Below are 26,770 nucleotides of genomic sequence, written 5' to 3'. Positions count from 1 at the left end.
TTTCAAGACTAACTGAGCACCAACTGAAAACCACGAGCGAACATTTGGCAAAAGAGGCAAGGTAACATTCACTGATGGGAAGAAACGTCGAGCCGACTCAACGTGGGCAGCCGTCTGCCATGGCTGGTTGAGTTAGAGAGTAGAAAAGGAGAGAGAAAGAGAGAGAGAGAAAGAGAGAGAGAGACAGAGAGACAGAGAGAGACATAATAGCTGTCTCTCAGTTCATCCAATCAGCCCATGAGTGTCCAACACTCAGGACATTAAGTCATAAAAATGAGTGAGGCAATACATCATCCCTGGCCATGTAGACAAATAACTACAGATGGACAAATAACAAATCACCAGGAAAAAAGTGCAAGTACTGGGGAGAACAGAAGGCCAGATACTAAAAACAAACCCAGAAGATCAGAAGCAGATATGCTAACCATTTCACCATGCTAACCCAGCTTGAAATCTATCATGCAACATGTTCATCAACCTTAGCAAGTCAAGGACCAAAATATTAGGACAAACTGTCAGCTTGATAGGGTGCAGTTTGACACCAAACAAAAACTAACGCTAATCATAATTGTTAAAAGTGATTTGGTTGTAGTTTTAAATATATCAATTTTTGCTTCAACTTTCACATTGGCTTCAGCGTCAAATTGTTTAGTTCATGTAGTCATCTTATTGAACCCACATAATTTCTATCTCAATTGTGTTCAAATATTACACCATTGTTGTTGTTGTCTTTTGCTTGATAAACGTCCCAAACTATAGCATCAGTGACTGCCTCCCAGTTACAGTAAGCTGTTTTATGACTGAGTCTTGCCATCAAGGGAGCGTATTTCAGCACTGCCTGCTGATCGAATCTTGTAACTGCACCAGCAAAAGAGCCCTATTGCAGCTGCACAACTCCAGCTGCATTTCTTACCCAGATGACTGTACTGTTTCATCCCCCCATCCAGCTGGTGGTCCGTGTAGTACTTCTGAACATTTAACAAAGTCTGTCATCTCAAGCATCAATTTTAATGCCAAGTACTATACTGTATAATCCATCAGACTGAAACTCGATAATCGCATTTGGACACCGTCAGAATACATACCATTTATTATTAAGTGAATCATTCAAAGAAGAAAAAAACTACGAAGTCACTGTCCTGCTCCACTCTGATGGAGACGCAGACACCCCTCCTCTTTTCCTCTGAGCTTGAATGTCTGGGTCCCCCATCACCCCCGCCTCTCTTTCCTCTCCTCCTCATCCTGCTCGTCATCACCCCAACCCCCAACCCCAGCCACAACTCCCCAAAACTCCCCCTCCTATTAAAACAACACGCCAACCTGGTGCAAGCCGGTAAAGGGGCTTTGGGACAGCTGAAACAGCAGCAATGACTTGTGGCCACCTCTCTTCTTTGTGAGACTTGGATGCTGGGGCAGGCTATCCTCACATTAATGCCCCAAAAGACTCACAAGTACAACTTTGAGTTCTAGAATGATTGCTGAATTTTTTTTATGTGACGCTGTCAAAGCTGATGGCCACTTTTTAAAAAGGTTTTTCAACCGTGCATGAACACGTTGATGGAGAATAATATTTATCATTTTCATTCCGTCATTTTTTTTGGGCATACCTTTTTACATTCATGCCGAAGTTGACTGACAGATTTATTTATACAAGAGGCATGTGGTGCCATGATAGTGAGGCACAAGAACAAATTGGTCATTTTTCTTGAGCATCGACGTCTGAGGAAACGCCACTGTTACTTTTTTTTCTTTCGTCGACTTTTTTTTTATATCATCACATTGAGAGGCTTCATGGCAGACACGCAAGTGCCCTGTGAAACATCGACAATCTAACAATCGAAACTTTCCCTCACACTGGAGCTGTACCGCAAGCAGCGGTGTTGACCGCATCTTTCTACCGAGGACCAGTGAGCAGACGTCGGCTGCCTCAAGGTAGGTGGCATCACCACAGACTCTCAGTCAAGTCTGCCGCGCGTCGGCAGTTATTTCGTATTAAATGAGAATATTTCAGTCCGTATAGGTTGATATGTTTCAAGTTTGTGGGCTATGCCATTTTTTGCACGCAGACTGAGAGAGCACACGTGCGTAAAAGCGTATTTCTGATTCCTTCTACACTTAAATGAAGGCGTTATTGCTTCATTGCTTTTTCTCCAACGCGCGACGAATGTTTGGCACATAAATGGCTTGATGCAGTCTAGTGACCGCATAAAACGTGCACGTGTAGATGACTCTTTTCATTCATGTAAAACCACACACGGCTGAACCGATAATTCAAACCAGAGCCGAGATGCAACATTTGGTCGAAGACGTCAGCGTCATACGTCATTCATTTAGAAGTGTGCACCAATGGGAATGCTTCGTTTGGGTTCAGTTTACGTCATTCGCGGGGCGCGTAGTTCGACCCGAAACAGGATCATTTTTATGGAAATCACACCGAGCTTTATGACATAGAAATTATTTAACAATGCACATGTAAACTGCTCAAAAATAAATGGAACACTTGGAGTTACATACGCTGTTTAAGTGCTCCCTTCATTTTTGAGGCAGAATAGTTTAGCCACTGATTCTCTTCAGAGAATCAATGTGAATTGCGTAGATGTAGGCAACGGTATCGTTACATAAAAGCCTTGTTCAAGTTTACTATAGATGACAAATGTAACCCTTCCAGTACAACTACAATTTAACACCGTGATCAATCACTATTGCCATTGCAGTGTACAACAGTGAAACACATATGTTGATCTCTCCCAGTCATTTAAACTTTTGTACTACAACCCGTAATATATTAAGAATAAACACAACAAACGGTGCCTACCTCAAATAATTATCAAACATTTGTTGGTTTACCAAAGAATTCCATCAATATTACTTGTATGATGAAGTATGGATTGAAGACAAAGGAATTATTTTAAATAATGAAACAACACTGGATTTGAGGGTGTTTCCAAACCTTTGATTGGTACTTTATATAAAATACAATGCCAAGAGAACCTCTGTATTGTAGTTGAAGCACATTAGAACAATGATAAAGATGTAATTATGCAGTTCTTCTGTGTGCACAGAACCACATTCAACCAAATCCCATTCAATAAACACTCCCACTATCTACTCTATTGGTAACATAGTAATTAGGAAACACGTTAAATCCATTCATCATCTCTTAGCATATCACATTATACTGGCCTGAGCTCATTATGCCTGAGTCTTTCTTAAAGCATGCACATGCCTTTTGTTCACTTTTGTGATCTAATATATTGTCTCAATAATGTCAGCCCTCCAATGAGTCTCTAAATTAGTGGTACAGTGAGGACTTTCTCATGTACATTTGGAGTAATGTACTACAGATGTGTCTTTGTATGCTGAACAAGGAAGGTGGTGCCACAAAGCGTTATAAGACGTCTTGTTTCACAGTCAAACACTCAGCTCATCTGCGTTACAGGATGTGCATCCAAATCGAGCAGAAAGCAGTTTGCTATTCAAGAAAGGAAGGCATTCCATGACTGGTCCCCATTAGGGCTCCCAACACTCACGTGCCATTAGCCCGTGCAGGGTCCTTCATTGCATAGGCCTCAGGGTTTTTAAATTACAAGTAATGAAGCTAGAAGGGAGCGCCTTGAATCCCTCCCAAACATACATCACCACCTACCTCATCTATTTTGCGTCAAAACAGTATTTATTATTTTTTTCATTACGTTTTTTTTTTCCAAGTTAAAGTAGCACAAAACTGTAATTGCAGCCAGACAGGAATAGTGGAAATGTGATGTGAGCAAGGTTGTGTCTGAGCTGTCCACGACCTCATTCTGAGTGACATGGGGACTTCTACTGATTGACGGCACTGATGTCCAAGAGTGACAGTGTAATGTAAACTGACCAGAGATGGGGAACTTATGTCAATTGACTTGACTCGAGTCAGACTCGAGGTGCTATATTTAGGACTGGCGACTCGCTTGCCAAAAACTTGAGAATGACTTGACTTGGGATTTGGTATTGAATTAACTCGACTTGAACTACATGACTTTACAAGTCACCTTGTTTATAGTTTGAAATTTACATTTTAACGCAGTTTGCCTTTTTAGGAAGGAAAGCAAGACAGAAAGAAACTTGAGGGTTTTTGTTTCAGGCCAAACTGACAACCCAGTCAGCGTCACTTGTTGGTGTACGACCTCAACAGAAATGGAAGAAACTCAGAGGATCATTAATTTGAATTAATGGATTATTTAGGTCAGCACGGTGTTCAACTCGTTAGCACGTCAGCTTCGCAGTGCAGAGGTGCAGGGTTCGGTTCCGGCTGCGGCCTTCCTGTATGGAGTTTGCATGTTCTCCCTGTGGGTTTTCTCCGGGTATTCCGGTTTCCTCCCACATTTCCAAAAACATGCATGACAGGCTGATTGAGCATTCTAAATTGTCCTTTGGTGTGAGTGTGCGCCCTCTGCGATTGGCTGGCAAACCAGTTCAGGGTGTACCCCACCTATTGCCCAAAGACAGCTGTGATGGGTTCCAGCACACCCGTGACCCTTGTGAGAATAAGCGGATTCGAAAATGGTTGGTTGGATGGATTATTTTGTTGATGACTGCAAAAATAGGATGGCAAAACGCATGGTTAGCACCACACATAATGAGTACATAACCACAACACCTAACATCATCCATCATTACAAAACCCACAGATCGGTAAGCTAAGTCACAGTGTAGCTAGCAATGTCAACATTGATTTGGGAGCAGCAAAGATTTGATTGTGAACATTTAATTATAGCGAAGTAATGCAACTCAATATGGGATGGCTTGTGCAAACTGACCGAACAGTTTGTTTTGACTGTGACGTTTGTGTTCGCATAGTCATCCCCATTCTCCCCCGTGCCCTCTATTTAATAACAAAGTCAAGTGAAAGTAGCTCCTATGCAACGAATTACATACGTCAATGTCGAAATGTAAAAAAAAAGTGAAGCGATATGTTGCTAGCAGCCAACTGTGGAGAGGAAGAGGTGTGGAGACGTGTTGGGATTCAGGGATGATTGTTTTGATGAAACCCGTAAAAAGACAACAGCTAGGTTTGAATCTCGAAAACAAAAGACAACACCATCTTCAAACGACAATATTTCCATTCATCTGTCTAACGCATGAGAGCTTTGTGAACTTAAGGTAGCTATGCTAGCTCGACAGTTTAGTTCACCAATCACTGGTCAAATACTTCATGTCGGTTCTGCATTTAATTGAGAAGCCAAGAAAACAATATATTACACACCATAGACACTGCAATCTTGGAAAGTTTTCAGTTTAAAACAGCGGTGTAAACTAATGCATGTGAAATTCACTCACCTTCAAAAAGGTCAACCAACAAAGTCCACAAAGTGAATGCCTTTCATTCATATGTCTACACACACAAATTAGATCTGGGCAACAGAGTGGCAACCGCAACAATATGTGTAGTTTTAAAATTTGATGATTACACATGTTTACTCCCACATTCAGCATATTAAAGTATTTATCACCACATTAACAGTGTGCCACTCAAATAAACAGTATGAAAAAAATATACAGACTTGACTTGGGACTTTCAACAGATGTACTTGTATGCCTTACTGCCACCTCTGAAAATTAAATCACCCAACAGCTGACACTGGTGCTTTTTAAGATTGTTGTTGTTCCTGTAAAAAATAAACTTGAGATTGAAAACAAACGTTTTAAATGCTGCTATTTATATCTTGTCTTGACTGATTGTGACTTAAGTATCTGTTACCTCTTTACCTGCGTGATAATACAGGATATATAAATAGAATTTTCAACCATGTAGTCAGGAAACAGTTGCTTTACAAGGAGATACATGATAACAGTGCAGATAGGACAACTGTCAGTGGGGCATAAGAGAGACCCATGTTGGAGCCATGAAACAGATCATTTAAAGCTTTGCTGAAATAGAATGAGGCTGTGATCGTTTAGTGCAGTGTTTTTCAAACTTTTTTGAGCCAAGACACACTTCTTTCATTGAAAAAAATCTCGCGGCACACCACTAGCTGAAAATGTGAAAAAAACGCTTAACGTTACATTGTTACTATAACCATTTTTAACATTGAAGAATGACTTTACAACAGCTTGAATTGGAATCAAATGAACACAAAGAAAAAATGTTTTATAATCTTTCATATTTATTGTTTCACTGTCGTCTTGCATTCATGCGGCACACGCTTGTCTCTAGTGGTCGAAACACAAGGCAATTGGCTAGCTGTTGCTGCTCCCTAGCGGTATGGGAGGGTACTACATGATTAGCATGTAGCAGAACTAGGTTGATAAAGAGAGAAAGGTATTGAAATATGCATTATGAATACAAGAGAAAATTAACACAAGAGTGCCAGGGTGTGTATGTATAAATTCCCGATACAAACCAAAAGTATAAAAATATCACGGTTAAGGGTAAAGTATGAGCCTTAATGGAAACTTCTTTCTTCTTACTTTGTTTCTTTTCTGATTGATATAAAAATGATTCAATAGATATAAACATATAACACGGGGTAGGACTAGATAAGTTCTTTACATCTTCCTACTCCCTTGAACATAATAACTGTGTTGAATGATGACTAATTTCTCTTTCCTCTTTACTCTTTTATTTACCTTATTTTCTGTCAAATTATTACTGTATATGCTTTATGTTCAATAAACAAACAAACAAACAAACAAACAAACAAACAAACAAACAATTACTTTCTGGGCGATAGACCGCACAGGCATACAAATTGGATATTTTACCACGGCACACATGACAATGTCTCGCAGCACATCAGTGTGGGTTTGAAAAACACTGGTGTTTGAAAAACACTGGTGTAGTGGTTGGTACCCTGCATTGTGGCCGCAGTAATTCTTGGTCAAGGCATGTGCAAAGAACATACTTAACTTTTAGGGCAACCCGGTGAGCTAGTGGTTAGTGTGTCACAGTGCGGAGGTACCGGGTTCAATTCCAGCTCCGGCCTGCCTGTGTGAAGTTTGCATGTTCTCCCCGGGCCTGCATGGCTTTTTTGGTACTCGGGTTTCCTCCCACATTCCAAAATCAAGCATGGAAGGCTGATTGAACACTCAAAATTGTCCCTAGGCGTGAGTGTGAGCGCGGATGGTTGTTCGTCTCTGTGTGCCCTGCGATTGGCTGGCAACCAGTTCAGGGTGTCCCCCGCCAACTGCCCGAAGACAGCTGGGATAGGCTCCAGCACCCCCCGCGACCCGTCTGAGGATAAACGGATCGGAAAATGGATGGATGGATGGATGAAAGAGAATGTCAGTCATGTTCATCAGCAAGGAATTATTGTCATTCTGCACTAGTGGCCTATCAAAATAATGTTATTATATTTTTGTGTTTTAAAACGTGTCCTGCTGTAACAAGAATAGCCTATCAGAGACCGAAGGCTGTTGCTGCGGTGTTGCCATGTGCACGCAGGTTCACGTGCAGCCTCGGTTTCTTTGGCCAGATTATTTACTTGCGGTGAGTAAATAAAATTAAAAAGAAGCAATTGGACAGCTCTTAAGACTAAGAAGGGTGATAACAACACAGTCGATCATGAATAAGTCATGCTTGAGATGTAGCAGCCGTAGCTAAAAACAAATTGATAACATGCACCTTCCTGCAGTGCATTTCTTGTGCACATTGATGCTAGTGAGGGGCATTGCTTTGGTCAGAGACTCAAGGTGGGGAGGGAGGAGTCAAGTGAGACTACATTCAAATCTTGCAAGCATTTTGAAAACTGGAACGCCCCTTTAATTTTAACTTGTCATATCTTTTTCCGAAACAGTACATAGTGAAAACCAAGGGAAATGGTTGTACTTTAATTAATTATTTGATTAGTGCTAGCTGCAACTAGCATATTAATGCGCATTTCTGTCTGAAAGACACAGGTTAATCAATTGACGCATTTTCGTTGTGCCACTGATGTGCCTATGAACATCACGCAAGTTGCAGTATGAAAATGGCATTGTCAGCTGATCTGTCAGCCAGAACACATACTGTGAGAGTTGACCACAGTTCACTTGCTCACTGCTGTGCCCCAACTGAAAATAAATTCACTCAACTCTACCAATCTCTCTTTTTGCCCCCGTCCTTTTTTTAATGTCTATATCCCTCCCCCAGTGGTTCTTAACCTTGTTAGAAGTATCGAACCCAACCGGTTCATCTGCTCATTCACCGAACCCTTCACTAGTGAAAAATAATGAGTTAAATTTTTTACAAATTTAAGACATTAAAAAACACATTCATTAAAAACAGAAAAAATGTAAACACAATTAGTATAATTATAAAGTGTAAGTTTTTTAACTGTGCACAGAATGTACCAGCCGGTGATGGCCAAGCGGGCGTGTTATAACTAATTGACATGTTGAGTCAGGCGTGTCTTCACCTCCATGGCAGAGGCTCTGTTGAACCCCTGAGACTGTTTCACCGAACCCCTAGGGTTCGATCTAACCCAGATTAAGAACCACTGCCCTCCCCTCATGCAACGTTCACATTGCAGGGTGTGATGTCCATATCAGATATTTAGTTCAATCCAATTTTTTTATGTGCGCATTCACATTATAAAAACAAAATGTGATAGCAAATGTGAGACGCATGCGCACAAAACATAAACAAACAAACAAACAAACAAAAAAAAAGACGTAATATGGCACATTGAAATGAATATGGTTCCACATGAAAGGCCTCGTCTTTTTATCATCTCATATCGCCAGAGTAGGGAGGTGGGAGGACATCGACATTTTGGTGGGAAATGAAGCGGCGCTCCCTGACCTCATTTCATGGAGATTTCTACTTAAGATGATGTCATGTCATTGCTGTACATAATAACTGAATCCCCTGCGCTGCTGAATTACTACTATCACCACATATGTCAATTTAAAGTGGGATTCATATTAAGCTCCCGTGACCCTCATGAAGTTAAAGTGGTTCTGATAATGGACGGTTGAATAAATTAAAGTCAAATTTAAAAACCACACTGTTACTCAACACAACTTTGGAGATTGACGAGTGATTGTCAGTAGTCCCCCTCCCAAGCACTCTTCAGCGTCCGCACGAGTGCATATTGGACTTTTGATGACTTCTGGCTTGGATGTGTGCGTCGGACATTAATACTTAAGAGGCCTCACATATATATCAGATTTACGTCTAAATATGAAAGATTGGATTTGAAAATAAGTGTACTGTTTTCTTCACACTGCATGAATAAAATCCGATATGTGTCGCATATGGGCAAAAAAAAAAAAAAGGGTGCAGGATCATCATCGCCAAACAAACTCCAAAACACTTTCTCACTTTTTTTATTTTTGAGATGATGATTTTGCGTTGGTGCGGATGGATGGATGGCGTGTGGAGTTGAGGATGAGGAGAGAGGAAGGTCAGCACGGAGCATTTTTATGAGGTGTTGTGTTTATTATTTTATTTTATGTTAACAGTTTTGTAAAGCACTTTGTTACAGCTGCAGCTGTTGTTGAAGCGCTACATAAATCATCTTATTGTATGTTTAATTAACATTGTAGCTGGCCATCTCCTTTTGGAATCACTGCCTTTTTATTCTCCCTCCTTCAAAACACATCAATGAAAGTTGCCATAATGATGACTTGAAATGGATATGTTGTAAAATGCAATGTTCCATTCAAATGAAGGGATTTTTCCAGTCAAATCCATCATGTTGTAACATTTAATACATTTACATGTATTAAAGAAGAAATATATATATATATATAAATCAATTGGGGACCAGAGGACTCAGAGCAACCGAGGCTAACACAAAAACATCTGTCTGACAAATAGGATCTAAACCACTCCAGAGTGCTAACAAATAATGCCCAGCTGGTGCTGCAAAGGAGCCAACAGAATACTGTGGTCCACCGTATCAAACGCTGCAGTCAGATCCAACAAAACAAGACACACATAGTTTCCAGTGTGATTTGGCAGGAAGATATAATTAAAAACTCATAATGTAGAAAATTGTCAGCCCCACCCTTTTCTGACCTTATTAGCAGGACAAATCCACTCTTAGCATACCTCAGACCAAAATTTAATCTTAGAAAACAATCTTTTCAGACATAATATGTCTGTCTTTTGATGTCCTTTGTCAGAAAGGGGCAAAATATGGACAAAAACAGACAGATTGTCTTTGAGTGTACGAGTCTTAAAATAATCCAGTGACAAACACTAAATACAATGATATCCAAGTGTGCTGCTGTGAAGACAAGTTCATTGAGCACCGTGCATAACCTTGAAATGTTGTTTGATGGGACTGTTGCAAACGTCGGACCCCTTTATGACTCGTGACCCAAATGAAAAATAGTAAATATCAATATGAAGACCATCCTCAACATATAAAGCTGTACTGCATGTATTGGTTTAATCCTACATCATGATGATATTCTGTTTGGAACTTAATTCATACAATAATAATTCAATTATCTTTTTCCAGTTAGCAACAAGCCACTCTTCCTAGGTGAACCCCCATGGCAAAATGACCTCAGAGGAGCGCCTTCTCGATCTAGCATTCAAAGGCGGACATAATTTGGCCTGACCAAAAATCAAACTTATTCCAATGCATTTGAACTGGGACTTCATAGAGGACTGTAAAAACACAGAGACCGAACTGTCAGTAATCTGATTAATTTGTGCGTATAACAATTGCCTTGTAGGTCTGCCAGTTGCGCTCCAGTCAGCCTGATTCCAATCATGTAAGGGAGTGGTTCCATGTTGCTCACAACAGCATATTGTAACCTCATAGTTGTAAGCAAGCATGCGTGCATGGAAGGAAAGCTAGTGGCTTGCATGTGGCATTTTTGATAAACCGCCCCTCTTTCTTTTCAACACCGAGCACTGAAAGATCCTTTTTCAATACTCGATTGCATCATAATAGAAGACTAAGTTTCACCGCTATTTGGTTGTCCGTGAACAAGATTCTGAAGAAGAAAAAAAAACAAAAACATATGCTTCGACATAAACCACAACATTACGGCTGGACTCACTCCGCAGGTCTTCAATACCGAATTTTGGCTTTTGTGTCTATATCGTTTTTATTTGCTTGGTTGTACGATTAACATGTGCATTCAATGACTCACACAGCCCCACAGTTACAGTGTTTTTCCCTGATTTATCACATTGGCAGCTATCAGACTCATGTCAGATTTTTATTCGCATATGAGCAAGGCTTGTTTTGGAGGCAATCCAATTCCATGGCTTTTTTCACTTGCATATCCTATCCAGACTGGGCCACATTGGAGGGGGGTGAAAGGGACATGTACGTAAATCATGTAGTGTAAATTGAGTCTTAAGTGGAGATCTGAATAAAGGTGTGAATAAGGATTTTTCTTCACCCCATTTTTGTTGGATCATTGCAGGATTAGCCATACTGTATCCCTAAAGTTCCAACATAATTCTGTTCGAATGTAAAAAAATCAGTTTTAGGCAAGAGGCTAGTAGCCATGTGTGCAGATTGGTTGTGATCCATATTAAAATATTTTGTGCTTGCTTGCAAAGTGTGAGTTCTACCGAGTGTTTCACAATACAAGAACAGTAACACAAATGTATCGGTTCTGTGTGATCTCTGATTCCATTCCCCCAAAAGGACAAATACTACTCAGAAAAAGTTGGGGATATTTGGCTTTCAGGTGAAATTTCAGGACAAGCCTAAAATGCATTCAAACCTTTACAGGTGAACTTAATGTGACATTCTTTCAACTTTTGAGGGCACATGTCCAACTGTTAAATGTTTTACTACTTTTTGCACAAGTTGCTGTTCTCTAACAAGGAGCTTAATGGCAATTTTTTTTCTTCTGCTTATCTGGGGCAATAGCTTTAGCAGGGAAGCCCAGACGTCCCTCTCCCGAGCTACTTTGCCCAGCTCTCTCAAAGAGGATCCCGAGGCATTTCCAGGCCAGCTAGTCCTGGGTCATCCCAGAACACAGGTGCATAATACCTCACCAGGGAGTTATATAGGGGGTAGCATAAGCAGATGCCCGAGCCATCTCATCTAGCTCCTTTCGATGTGGAGGAGCAGCAACTGTTCTCTGAGCATTTCCCGGATACCAATCTTCTCACCCTATCTCTAAGGAAGAGCCTTCAAACCGTCCGGAGGAAACTCATTTTGGCTGCTTGTATCCGCAATCTTGTTCTTTCGGTCACGACCAAGAGCTCATTACCATAGGTGAAGGCAGGAACATAGATCGACCAGTAAATCAACGGCTTTGCTTTTCGGGCCAGCTCCTTCGTCACTAAAATAGACGATACAGAGTCCGCATCACTGCTGATGTGGCATTGATCCACCTGTCGTTTTCCCGCTCCATCCTCCCCTCACTTGTGAACAAGACAAGATACTTGAATTCCTCCACTTGCGGCAGGGTCTTATCCCTGACCTGGAGAGGACACTCCACTTTTTCCTGGTTGAGGATCATGGTCTCAAATTTGGAGGTTCTCATTCTCATCCCAATTGCTTCACACTCATCTATGACCCATTCCAATAAGAGTTGGAGGGCGTGGCTTGATGAAGCCAACAGAACTACTTCATCTACAAAAGCAGAGACCCAATACTTAATTCAAGAAACCTGCCCCCCCTCAATGCAAAGGCTGCACTTTGAAATTTTGTCCATAAAAGTCATGTACAGAATCATGGCCCTTGTTCTATGTTCACAATCAGAAAAATCAGAGTCTAAAAAAACAGCGTGGTAAAATAGAAGGAGAATGTGAAAAACTAGGGCAAGAGAGAAGCATGGGGGGCAAAGACAGAGCTTAGATGAAGGGCACAGGGGTTGTCGGTAGGCTGAGGGCGGTAGGACGTGAAGCTTGTGAAGGGCTGTGGGACCTATCAAGGAGGAGCGACAGGAGCGGTTCCCAAAGAAAAGGCAAAGCAGCAGCTGGTGAGACGATCATGCTGTGACTGGAGGTGGAGGGGTGATTTGGAGCAGGTGGTGACATCTGCTGTACGATGGATTGCATCTGTGTCTGCCTTGAATCCCTTATGCATCCTTGATGAAACCATAACACTCCTCCTGAATCTGAGATTTGACTTTCCGATGGACGCTACTTTCTCGTACTCCCGAGTACACCTTAACAGAGATGATGAGGGGTGTGATCCCTCGGTAGTTGGAGCACAGACTCCAGTACCCCTTAAAACAGGAGACCACCACCCCAATCTGAGTGTCCAGAAGCACTGTTCCCAGCGCATACACGATGTTGCAGCGGCGTGTCACCCAGGACAGCCCCACAACAGCGAGAGCCTTTAAGAACTCCATGGGGATCTCAACCACCCCTGGGCCCTGCCAACGAGAAGCTTTTTGACATTTTCTATCCAGTTGGATGCTTGATATTTTCTCCAGCTTAGCGGGTATTCAAAGCCGCACCATTTCGCCAGTGACCAATTTGTACAGGTCAAGGCCTCTTCCTCTCCAAACACATCAAGTGGTCATTATGTTGCCTGGCTGAGAAATATTATTTTAAACAGCCAGCACAGTCTTCTCTAGTCCACTTTTAACATTGATCCAGTTATTCGGTTTTTTTTCATTCATCTCAAACCCAAACCCACTCTCCACCCATACAAAGTTTTCTCTTGTGACCTTGTGTGAAATGGAGCCAAAGGGAGTTTTACTCAATGGACTAAGTGACATCAGAATGACATGGCGAAATGCGTCAAACACATGCTCGTGACATTTTCAAGTGCCAAATTTTAAAACCAAACGTTAAAATGTGATGGTATCATCAACATGTATTGACGCCCACTTCAATGTGCACATTCATGCTGTCTATGACGAAGAGCCACCTTGTGTGAGATTCTCTTCATGCACTGATGCACACTGTCACTGTCAGATTGTACCCATTTTACATCACAGAAACTTTGGCCAACTTTAGACGAACTGTAACGACTCACCTTTTGTCTGCTGTTTGCGGGACCTTCCACAACGGGCCAACTGGTTTGGATCATAGACTAAAAGGGCTTCTGGCGTGCTACAAAGAACAAAGACTCTTTACACGTTACAAGTTTGAAGAGTGTCATCCTTGCCATATTACTGAATTCACACATATCCTAAAAGTTTGACACCTTCCACTTTGCCACCCCGTTTAGAGGCACTGCAGCAAATTGTGAATGTCTGTGCTAAAGAAATGGAATTTAACACCTTTTTTTCCTCAAGAAAATCATCAACAGGCATTTCATGGATGTGAAGTGCGAATCATAAATAAACAAGAACGTCACGGAGCAACAATATTTGTTTATTTGACCCTGTAAGTTTGCATGGCATCCACGCATTTGCGGTGGTTTGCATCAGGATTTCCTGCAGTTCAAAAACCAACTGGGGAGGTGAACTGGACCACTAATGTGTCAATGTGTCTTTGTCAGTAATATGGGAAGCTGTCCTGGTGTTATCAGAAGATGAAACTTGTTTCTTGACTTATTCTAGTGACTACGGCTAACATTTATCACCATTGTTATGTTTCAATTATGTAGGACGATTTTGATGGGTGTGTTTCCTCCAAGTGGCTGGTTTCACTGAAAGCTGAGCCAAAAATAAAGGGTAAAGGGGTTTATTCTTCCCTAATTGTCTTATAAAACATTGTTCACATACAACTGAAGCTAACACACAAAAACTGAAGGTGCTCTAGGGTGATATGTGTATATTTACATCAGCATACAAAAAAAGCTCTGTTCCAATGAGCTTTTATATGTGCATTTGTCTTCAGCAAGCATGAATAGAGTGTGTGCATAAAGGCATCTTGTAAAAGAAAGTCTGACACTAATAGCCTGTCCACGTGCCAGAGAAGGCCTGCTACACTGCTTGGGGCCTTCCCATCCAATAATGCAATGAACAAGGCATTATTTTAGGGCCAAGAGCTTTTTGGACTTTGTTGCTGGTTATCTGCCTTCTCACTCCTTTTTTAGTGTCTAACAGCTCACTTAAGGCTAGAGCAGGGGTGTCACACTCATTTTTGTTGTGTGTGTGTGTGTGTGTGTGTGTGTGTGTGTGTGTGTGTGTGTGTGTGTGTGTGTGTGTGTTTTATTTTTGTTGCATGGTCAAAGACAGCAAGCCATTTTCACCACTTCAGTTTGGTCAATACTTTGTAATTACTGTAAAACCAGTGGTTCTTAACCTGGGTTCGATTGAACCACAGGGGTTCGGTGAGTCGGTCTCAGGGGTTCGACGGAGCCTCTGCCATGGAGGAGAAGACACACTCGACTCAACAAGTTAATTAGTTATGACACGCCCGCTTGGCCATCACTGGCTGCAGATGATCACATGACATTGCTTGTCCAATCAGTACTGTGAGAAATTTAGTTTGCTTAGTCATCAACGTGTGACTGTCGTGATAGTACGTCGTACAATTAAAAACAAGCAAACAAGAAAAACCGTATCTCTTGAAATACTACTTTTTTTCTGTTTTTAATAAATGCGTTTTTTTGTATCTTGAATTTATAAAAAAATATATATTTTTTTATTTTCACTCATGAAGGGTTCGGTGAATGTGCATATTAACTGGTTGGGTTCGGTACCTCTAAAAAGGTTAAGTACCACTGCTGTAAAACAATCACGCATGTGGACTGCCCAATAATATACATTTGTAAATAAAAAAAAAAAAAAAAGTCCAAATGTTGACATGGGAGGTTTCAGGCTGACGGCAGCTATAAACACAACAAATTGCTGAATAACTTATTTTGAAATTAATTGCCAGTAAAAATGACAGTTCAAATATTATTGCATTAATAGTAAAATGAGGATTTGGGAACAAAAATGCTTGCAGGAGTTCAACGTTTCTAAAAGTGAAGACAATTTTCAAGTTTGGCATTTTAGCAAAAAAGCACATACCGGTAATTCGTTTACGCGGGCCACATAAAATGATGTGGCGGGCCAGATTTGTCCCCCGAGCGTTGAGAGTTGACACATGCTTTAGGGGCTTGCTGTATTGTTCTTTTCTGTCAATCAGCGTTGGAATACCCTCTTCTGTCACCATCATTTCACCCCTCCCTTCATCTTTTGTGTGTATTTCGGTAATGTGTTAGTAACTCCAAATATCACCTTCTGCACTGCTGTGGGTGGTCTATTTCGATGGCTATACAATCCTCATCTGAATAACTTTCTTGTTGGTACAGTAAATTATATCTTTTTTTGAGATATCTTATGTTGTAAAAAGTGATGGGGTGGGATGTTGACCGTGGTAACTTTATGTACTGGAAGAAAAAAGAAAATATGGTTCACGTTGTAAATTCCAGTCTCTTAGAGGAAGAGGGGGAAAGATCACAGATGTTAAATAAGAGGGTCTGGCTCACCCATTGAGGTAAGCCTGTCTGTGTTGAGGTAGGGATGTCTGTGAGTCATCTGCACCAGAAGCAGACCTCTGCCACAGGACACCAACACTAAGCGATGTGGGAGGGGGGAGGGGGCATGGCCACGGCCCATCACAATTTGCTGTAGGGCTCCCTCAGTGGAAACACTGAAAGATACCAAGAAAAAAAATCTAAAATGCTTTCAAACAGAAGCAACAGACCGAGCAAAACCATTTTTAAAAACAGCATAAATATCATGGACAATGGATGGATAGATGCTGTTGAAGAAAAGTAATAACAATAATCATAATCATAGTCATTAATGGCAGCCCGATGTTTGATTGGTTAGCGCGTCAGGGCTCGATTCCGGCACTGGCTTTCCTGTGTGGAGTCCGCATGTTCTCCCTGTGTCTGTGTGGGTTTTCTGCAGGTACTTTGGTTTCCTCCCACAGTCCAAAAACATGCATGGCAGGTTAATGGAACACTCAAAATTGTCCCTCGGTGTGAATGTGAGCGCGGATGGTTGTTCGTCTCTGTGTGCCATACGATTGGCTGGCAACCGGTTCAGGGTGTACCACAGCTACTGCCCAAAGATTCATTAAGATAAATAGTTCACATAATGGATGGATAATAACAATAATAACAATAATAATAATAATATGTTAGACTGAGCACCTGTCATGGGATCCAGAGATTGCAACCAGACATTTAGTGAGTGTGTGTGTGTGTGTGTGTGTGTGTGTGTGTGTGCGTGCGTGCGTGTGCGTGCGTCTGTGTGCGTGCGCGTGCGCGTGCATGCGTGACTGTGTGTGTGTTTGTGTGTGTGTTTGCGTGTGCATGCATGTTGAATAGGTGTTTGAAGGACTGTTCTTCATCATGGGGTCGCACACATTTCTGAAATTATTTAAGATGTTTAATATCATTTTGTTTACCCCACTTTCATGACGTACTTTAGCTTGATATTATCCAGTACATTTTATGATACTTTCACTGCAAGTGCGCGCATAAGCAGCACGAGAAAACTGAAACATACTTGTCTTTTTCTTCCCACGGAGATATAAACAGATGACATCACAGGGTGGTCCGCTCTGCGCTGAGCCACGCTGAGTGGGTCTCCGTTGATCTGCCAAACAGATGGAAGTAGCAACATAATAACTGCTGGAAAGAGCACTGCGAGAAGAGCACGTTCATACAAATCTGTCAGTTACAGTGGAGATGAAAAAAAAAAAGCAGACTTGTTTTTAAAAAAAGCAATTAATTTGATTGGCAAACAGCACTAAATCAGACATTTATGTATTTGATGTTTGTCTCTTCATTGAAAATAATTGGACCAAAATAAAAAAAACATTTTCACAAAGGACATGGAACCTAAATGTTCCACGTTTGTTGTTAATTGAGTCAAGAAGTCCGTCCTGTCATGTGTACACAACAAGAGACTTGGAACAACTGGTTGCATCCAACTGCCCAACATTTAAGTAGACATTATGGACAGCATTAATAGAAACATTTTTTGGGGGGGCAGGGGGGATTCCTTACTTGGAATCTGTCTGAGCGCTCAACAGCGAACCGCCAGGCTTCCCATTCTGTCTCCCTCTTTTGGTCATTGTTTTGTGTATGTTCCTCTGAACAGGTTGTAACTGGGAATGTAAATTCCTTGTGAGTTTTACATGCTTGGCCAGTAAATCTGATTTTAAATTCTTTGTTATTTACAGTGTATATTTTAGGGTTGAAAAAAAGAAGAAAAGAAATTCTGATCTCTCCATATTAACATAAGTGAATAGCATTTCCATGTAAGAGTGGAGAGGTTCTGGGTTTAAAACTCAACTCCGACCTTCCTGTGATTCTCTGTCTTAAGTAGTTAGTCTGGCTTCCTTCCATATTTCAAAAACATGTTTCTGGGGTGAAATGAAAACTCCAAATTGTCCATAGGATAAAATGTGAGTCTGAATGGCGTTTGTCTGTCTAATGCCGGGCGTATTTTCACAGTCTCCGACTAAAAACTGAAAGTTTGAGATTTTTACTGGAGTCACAGCAGCATGCTCCAGTCATCTCGATCGTTTAGTGTAAGGTGGTAATCTTAGCTGTTTTAGGTCAGTCTTACCTCGATCGACCTTGCGACATCAAACGTATTTGATATTATCAATATTATCACGAGTCTTTCAGTCTTTGCATGACACAACCAACAACAAATAAATGAGCTCGAACAAAACAGGAAACATTGCAAACATGAGAGGGGCAGGAACAAAGGGGAAACACGACTCAGCATAATGAGAAAAAAAATTCACTGTCGGAAAAAAAATGGCCAAAGAATATAGTTGTAGTTTTGTAAATAGTGACCCTGCAAAATGGTTTTAACCTGAGAATAGGCTGTGAGATGTGTGTGTGAGATGACAGTTTTCCAAATCTCAAAATCTTCCGATGCACAAGTATCCTAAATTAGTGTAGTATAACTATGAGAGGTTTTGTGTTGAGTTGATGTGGCACAGGATGATGGGTGTCACATGCCATCTTAATGGCAGATGTCCAATCTAGGGGGTACTACTCTCACCCAAAGTCATCTGGGTGAGTAAAGTGAAGCGAGAGAGAAGAAGAGAAATGGGACTGGAGAACTTAACAAATCCTTCAGTATGTGCGTTCCTCGACAACGGGCAAACTATTGGCTGCAGTTGTTTGTTTACATTTAAACTAATCATCTAGCAAATGTGAGTAATCACGCTGTGATCTCGAGATTACAATCCCAGTAGAGGGAATACAACTCTGCAACTCCTATATGCCAAATGCCAATGTTAAGGAAGCTGAAGTATATTTCAAACAGAAAATACGATTTTATTTCGTTTTCTTAGATTGTCTGTTTATATTTCAGGACTCTTTTTTTCATGTTTTTCTGTCACCTACATCAATGTTACAGTTGCAGTTGTGGTTAAAGAGCAACAGAAATAAAGTTGACTTAAGTTCCCAATAATTAAATGGTGTATCAAAACAGTGAAGCAAAATAACATGTCTGCATATTATTTGCCGAAAACCTATTAAATGTTCAATCATGAATTAATTTCCATTTCCCCCCTGCCCTCTCCCCATCCCAACCCAGATGAGTGGTCAGCGAGTCCTCACCTATCTGCGGATATTTGGGACCACAATGTTTGGTGTTTCACTCCTGGTGGGCATCTCCACAGCATACATCATGGGCTACCAGTTCTTCACCACAGCCCACAATCATCTGTCCTTTGGACTTTATGGAGCCATCTTGGTTATCCATCTCCTTATCCAGAGCATCTTTGCACTCTTAGAACACCAAAATATGAAGCGGTCCTTAGAGACGCCAATTAAACTGAATAAATCTTTAGCGCTATGCATTGCAGCATATCAAGAGGACCCAAACTACCTGAGGAAATGCCTGGTGTCAGTAAAGAGGCTGACGTACCCCGGAATCAAAGTCATCTTGGTGGTCGACGGCAACTCAGATGACGACTTGTATATGATGGACATTTTCAAAGAAATCATGGGATGGGACAATGTCGCCACATACGTGTGGAGGAGTAACTTTCACAGCAGGGGGCCAGAAGAGACAGATGAGAGCTATGCTGAGAGCCTTCAGCAAGTCTCGAGACTGGTCCTAAACAACAAATGTGTGTGTATCATGCAGAAATGGGGAGGCAAGAGAGAAGTCATGTACACAGCCTTTAAAGCGCTTGGAAGGAGCGTCGACTATGTCCAGGTGAGAATGTAAAACTACACTGAAATGGCAAAAAAAAAAAAAAAAAAAAAAGTCAATAATATAGCAGATTACTGTATTCCTTGTATAATATACCTTGTTTTTGTCATTGTCCATCTGAAATTAGAATTATAGAAAAGACAAGGATGATTGACACCAGAAGGCAATGACAGAATGTAGGTTAGGGAGCTAATTTGAATAAATGCCACTTGAGGAGTCAGGTGAAAAAAAAAGACACTTTTTACATTTTTATGTTCTGCAATATGAGGTTACAATATTTACAACTTTATGAGATGCTGCAAAGATTGTAATTATGATGTTTTCTGTAAGGTATCTTAAAGGGGAAGTAAAAAAATACAATATTTACAACTTTATGAGATGCTGCAAAGATTCAAACCTTGTAGTTATGATGTTTTCTGTAAGGTATCTTAAAGGGAAAGTAAAAAAAATGTCTACAATCATATGTTCTGTGCGCTCCCATTAGTATAAACATGGTATGTGCACATAGGAACCTAAAGTTATGAATTGTTGAAATGCCTCTGTGAGCTCATTTGTAACTTCAAATGTTCATAAATCGAGGTAATATTTCCGATTGAAATCAATGGATATGCAATGTATCCGTTCCAAATACAAAATTAAGTTATATTTACCTTTTTTTAGCCACTTTATGTTTAAAAATAAATGAACTGCAATATAGAAATAAGTCACAACACACATTTATCAGAAATAGAATATTTAAAAAAAAACGGATAACTATTTATTGCTCGTTATTTTTACCAGAGAGAGGAACAGGGGAAGAAGATTACAGCTCCTCCAGTAAATAGTCTTCTTCCATACTAACATGGAGAAAATCTGATTCAGGTGTTTCATATTATGTCTGTTTCTTTCCTAATTCGTTCATTGATTTTGGCATGCCAATTCAGGGAAATGTGTCCTTTTTTTTCATCACATTGTCATTTAAAAGATTAATACTCCATAAATTTCTTTTGATCATTTTTAGTTTTTGTTTTTTCCTGGCTCATGCTAGCGAGTGCTTTCCCATGTGTCTTAAAAAAAAAACAAAAAAAAAACCACGTTGCCTGGTTCCAAAACGTGAGACGAAGAGCACAGATCTTTCTGCTCCTGTATGACAAGCGCTTCCAATAACACTCCCTTGAGCAGCTTCACTTTTCCATTCTGACTGTTTCACGCTTTATTTACTTGTTCGGCAAAACTTCAACATGTCTGTCAATATGGGACACGCATGGGACAGCATTCAACCCGGCCGCTATTGGCATTGTGATTGGGTGAATGCATTATATGTAGTTGGAACTTCTCCCTTGCCGCAATACGCGGGCAAGGCTATATGATGTGAATTACACCAAAATTAACTATTTGTTCTCTTATTTAAATATACAACACCCAAACTCTAAATAGACTTTTTTTTTTTTTTTTTTACAAAAATGAAATGATTTTCGGATGTCCTTTACGCTAATAGATTGTGATTGGATGTTCAAGGACACGGAGGGGGAACTTCCGCCTACATATGCAACGCCTTCAGCCTAAGGGGATAATTTTCAGATAACAGCAATGCGTAATGCACGTTGCCAATGATGTTTATGCAGTGTGATAAGAACATAGATCCATCCACTTGTCATGCCCAAATTGTTCGCATCTCGAAAATAGCATGTAAATAAAGGTAATGTTTGGGCGAAAATGTCACGTACATAGGGGCGTTTGTAACTCAAGGCTCCACTGTATTCCGATTAATATTGTGCTTGTGGATTGGGGATTATGATTTAAGGTGCAAAATCCACCCCTTTGTAGCCATCTCAGTTGCCGACCATTTTGCCACTTTATGTCTACAAGTACTAAAAATGACATCACAGTGCCGAACGGCTCAGTCACCAATCATGGCTCATCAGTTTTCTGGGTTTGGATTACCTGAGAGTCCAATTCAGGTCAAAAATACAATATGACACCCAGTTTAATGCATTGTAATGACGCCAGCAAGCCGAATACTCACAAAAGAATCACGTACGATTCTGTTGGTGTTCTAAACATGGCTCAGGTATTAAAAATTGACAAATGTACACACACACACACACACACACACACACACACACACACACAGCGTTGCCCCACTTTGCAACTTTTTTGAGCTACGAGTCATGGCTAGGTGGATTTTTTTTTTGATGAGAGAACTTCACATAAGCTTGACTAGAGAGAGAAAAAAAAGGAGAGCAAAAGTCTTTGATGCAATTTCAGCAGGTTGTTGAGCAGTAAAATCAAACAAACACAATGTAATCGTTGTCATAGAGCACCATCTTTGTTTAACAAATAGTCTCTGCACAACCAGACTTAATAAATTGCAGATTGAATACATGACGAACATTCGTGAAATCCCCCAGTACTCATGTGGATGCGGTTTTCTGTCCCTCATCTTTTATCACTCCACCAGAGAACCAAAACACAACTGCACAATGAAAACACTCACAAGGAGCTCCAGCACAATAAGACACAACTCACCATTCGACGCTAACATAAAGATTAACCTGGCATCATTCCTGACGTCACTCATATGTCCTGAAATGCACACACTGCACAACATTTCAGCTACTGTTGTTGTGACTCAGCTTGTCTTAATGTACAGTGACTGCACTTTAAATTTTGAATTTCTTTTCATTGTCGTTTGTATGTTTTTATAGAATATAGTGCTACTTTCTATATATAAAATATGTAACAAAAATGTTGGAGTTTGCTGGAACAAATTAATGGCATATCAGTTCATTTAAATGGGGACTATTGATCCGGTAGAAAAAAAAGAGACATGAGCTTGGTCACAGGACAAATTATTTCATTAGCCAAGGTGCCACTGTAATCTTAAAGATAGAGTTTGGACATAGGCTATGTTTACTCCCTGGTGCACGGTTAACTTTCTGTCTTAGCAGAACTTCTCTGAGTTTCAGTACACTGCAAGTTTCTCATATCCTTGTTTGATTCACTAACGGACTTTTGGACCACAAGAGAACAAAAGATAAATGGGGATATAAAAACATGTACAAAAAAAAAAGTCCAAAAGCTGTTAATCATAATTCTAGCGGGTCAAAACCTTTAGCATGGCTGTACCATGATGTATTGTGTATGGTTGTTTTTGTTTTTTTTTTTAACCCAGGTGTGTGACTCTGACACCATGCTGGATCCAGCATCATCGGTGGAGATGGTAAAGGTTCTTGAAGAGGACCCCATGGTGGGTGGTGTTGGAGGAGATGTGCAGGTAAGGTAACCAAACTGCACTTTTAAACATACCTTTCTACCAGTCATTGTTTTGATGATATTCTCATCCTTCTTGTTTTCTGTGTTTGCTCATACATCTCTGCCTAGATTCTAAACAAGTATGAGTCGTGGATCTCCTTCCTGAGCAGTGTACGGTACTGGATGGCCTTCAACATTGAGCGGGCTTGCCAGTCTTATTTTGGCTGCGTGCAGTGTATCAGTGGACCATTAGGAATGTACCGAAACTCACTCCTGCACGAGTTCCTTGAGGACTGGTACAATCAGACCTTCATGGGATCCCACTGCAGTTTTGGGGATGACCGCCATCTTACGAACAGAGTTCTGAGCCTTGGGTATGCAACCAAGTACACTGCACGGTCCAAGTGCCTAACAGAGACACCGATTACATACTTGCGGTGGCTCAATCAGCAGACGAGATGGAGTAAGTCGTATTTCCGAGAATGGCTCTACAACTCCATGTGGTTCCACAAACATCATCTTTGGATGACCTATGAGGCTGTGATTACTGGGTTCTTCCCATTTTTTCTCATCGCCACTGCGATCCAACTCTTCTACCAAGGAAGACTTTGGAATATTTTGTTGTTTCTCCTGATTGTCCAGGCAGTGGCACTGATCAAGTCGACATTCGCCAGCTGCCTCAGAGGCAACATTGTGATGGTGTTTATGTCCTTTTATTCAGTACTGTACATGTCAAGCCTGTTGCCAGCCAAAATGTTTGCTATCGCAACAATCAACAAATCTGGATGGGGGACCTCCGGGAGGAAAACAATTGTGGTGAACTTCATTGGTCTCATTCCAATATCAGTTTGGTTCACCATCCTCTTCATTGGGTTCATCTACACTACGATCCTGCAGGCTAAAAAACCCTTTCCTGAATCAGAAATGCTCATTCTGATCATTGGGGCGGTCGTCTATGCCAGTTATTGGGTGATACTGCTGACTTTGTACGCAGTACTCATAAACAAGTGTGGTAAAAGGAAGAAGGAAACACACTATGACATGGTGCTGGACGTTTGACTTTGCCGACAACACTCAGCATGTACCACTGAAATGCCTTACTGATGCTCTTCTTACAGACGTTCTGATTAAGATGAGCTTCTCTGGATTTTTGCGTTGAGTTGAACTGCAATGGGCAAAACCAAAATGTTCAAACTTGAATAACAAGAATACAAGAATTTCAGGAGCACCATAGAATTCATAATCATGGGACCATAGTGTCCGTTAGCTTGCCTATATTTATTTTAAATGATTTTTGCTCATCCGAAGAACAACATGTATAGGCTTGCTTTCAGGAGACATGATGACTGAGTATGGCAAGAGGAAGCATTTTCAGTTGGCAGGAAGCGTGTATGGCTTTGTACGGACAGCTACCTCTTAGACTTGTCATCTCCACTGGGCTTCACAAAGTGTAGCATAGCTCACCCAATGAAACTTTGGAGATTGCTCATTAAGGTTTTCTTAACCATGATAAACTCCAGAGCATAACTGTGCAAATCTGTGTTTACCTGAACTGAAAAAGTGAAATAGCAAAGTACCAATTGCTTTCTAGTGTGTCTACTTGCTTCCACAATTAGCATTGAACTTGGCAATGTGAACGGCACATATTGCTATCAGTTGTGTGCCACTGTACAGTACTCAGTTTGGTTTGTAGAACCGTTTTTGTCATCCACTTCTATGTAGTTGTTCCATATTGCTGTACCTTGATGGTATTTTTTAATACAAAATATTGCAAAAAAACAAACAAACAAAAAAACAACTATACAATGGAATGCTGCTTTCTTTCTTTTATTGTTTTCAAGTCATATGGGGACGGTTCTGTAAAAGTTTCCCATGTTTGCCTGAGGAGTTTGAAGTAAATGCTTTATTGAAACAATTTTTTATTGTGATAAGACCGCATTTGTTTAGTGTAAAGTATGCTGTATTTATATATTATTACTTTTTTCAACACGCAATTCTTGGAGAAAAAAAAGCTTCAATACCACTTGCCATTTGTTTGTTGTAAATTGCGCTTGTGTAAACAATGTAGAATTGATGTGAAATGAAATCCAAAGAAATATTTTCTCCAAATCAATTACAGGTTTTTGGATGTCCCACATAGAAGTAGAGATGGGAATTGATAAGAATTTAGTGCCTCCATTATCGACACTGCTTATAGATCGAATTCTCCTATCAGTCCTCATTAGGTAAGGAGCCAAATGTCACTGATTTCCCCACGCCGATCGAATACCCTCCCGTCGGACATACAGTGGTGCCGACCCCTGATCTCAGTTATTGCCGATGGGTGTCTTGTTTTGAGGATTTGAGCACCTACCCTCGAAAATGTATGCACATGCCTGCAGATAACAATATAATACTTGATACGTGTTTTCTTTTTTTCTTAAAAGTGCATAAAATTCATGGCAGTTTTCGCTGATCTTATCTTCATTTACTGGACTTATGTAAAACAATTTAGAGGAAAATAATGAAATGGATAAAATATTAATAAAAACAAAATAAAAATAATAAACCACAAATGGTAATAAAACACATATATCCGGTGGAAAACTAGCACTCCAAATATGTGAGTGGTCAAATAGTGTTCAAGGAATGTACACTGTTGGTGTGTACATTGTAATTTACAAAGTTGTTTATATCCATGCTGCTCAAATGTATCACTGCTATGAACCAGTATTTGCAATTGATGTAGGTGCATTGCTGCAGTTACATTGACCTTTATTTATTTTTCATACAATGTTATTGTAACGTGTCTAAAGTCACTCTTGTCCGAGGCGGTCCTGCTTAAGGCTTGAACCCACATTTACTATCATTCTCTGGATTCAGAGTAGAGTAGAGTGGACCATGTGGGATTAAAAATAAATAAATAAAGATTATATTTTTTCTCCAAAAAATGCAACGATAATTTCATGATATTCTCCCAAAAATACTGTAAATCTGTATTTGCTTCACATGACAATTACGGATAGACAGCGTTTGTGCACAACAGTTGTTTCTATTTTATTTTGCTTCATCTCTCTTCTGCAAAAGATTGTTCCACAAGATTCAATGGCAATATTTAACAATTAAGTACTTCAAATTATAACTAGACTAGTGTAGATGATTTTTGTGAATATTTCTTGTCACTAAAATGAATCAGATGTATTCCATATCGACAGATATCATCACATTTTGAGTTGCAGTAAGTACTCGTCAACCATTGCCAACTACTTACAGCAGTCAGATTGAGAAAACTTGTTTACGACAGCAGTCAGACTGAAAAAAAATCTTTTATTTGCTGAATGCCAGGTGTCACCCTGGAATACAGGTTTCTAATTTTTGGACGGTCTTTAACACACACGGTAAGGAAGATACGGCGTCTTGCGCTGTTATTGCATATAAGTGCGTAGTGGCAACTGCAGCTGCGATCTTTTGACATTTTATTAAGTTGTGCAACATATACTCTATGTGAGAGAGTCAGAAATGTAGCTATGAGTGTGCAAACTGAATGTTCAGCGAACACCGAACATCCTGCCAAGCTTTACCCGCT

The 26,770-nt window shown here is 40.4% G+C and overlaps 1 protein-coding gene across 1 annotated transcript; it reads left to right on the top strand.

Annotated features, from left to right (window-relative positions):
- Positions 1–1,344: 1,344 nt before the first annotated feature.
- On the top strand, positions 1,345–25,003 carry has2 (hyaluronan synthase 2). The gene is made up of 4 exons (XM_019892983.1): positions 1,345–1,932; positions 19,348–19,974; positions 23,126–23,227; positions 23,335–25,003. Exons 2-4 carry the CDS (start codon positions 19,348–19,350, stop codon positions 24,262–24,264), a joined length of 1,659 nt encoding a protein of 552 aa, XP_019748542.1. The 5' UTR covers positions 1,345–1,932; the 3' UTR covers positions 24,265–25,003.
- Positions 25,004–26,770: the final 1,767 nt, after the last annotated feature.

Source organism: Hippocampus comes, unplaced genomic scaffold (assembly GCF_001891065.2).
Source record: "Hippocampus comes isolate QL1 unplaced genomic scaffold, H_comes_QL1_v1.1 scaffold94, whole genome shotgun sequence".
NCBI lineage: Eukaryota > Metazoa > Chordata > Actinopteri > Syngnathiformes > Syngnathidae > Hippocampus > Hippocampus comes.
Note: the sequence above shows the minus strand (reverse complement) of the source record. Positions and strands in the feature narration are given on the sequence as shown.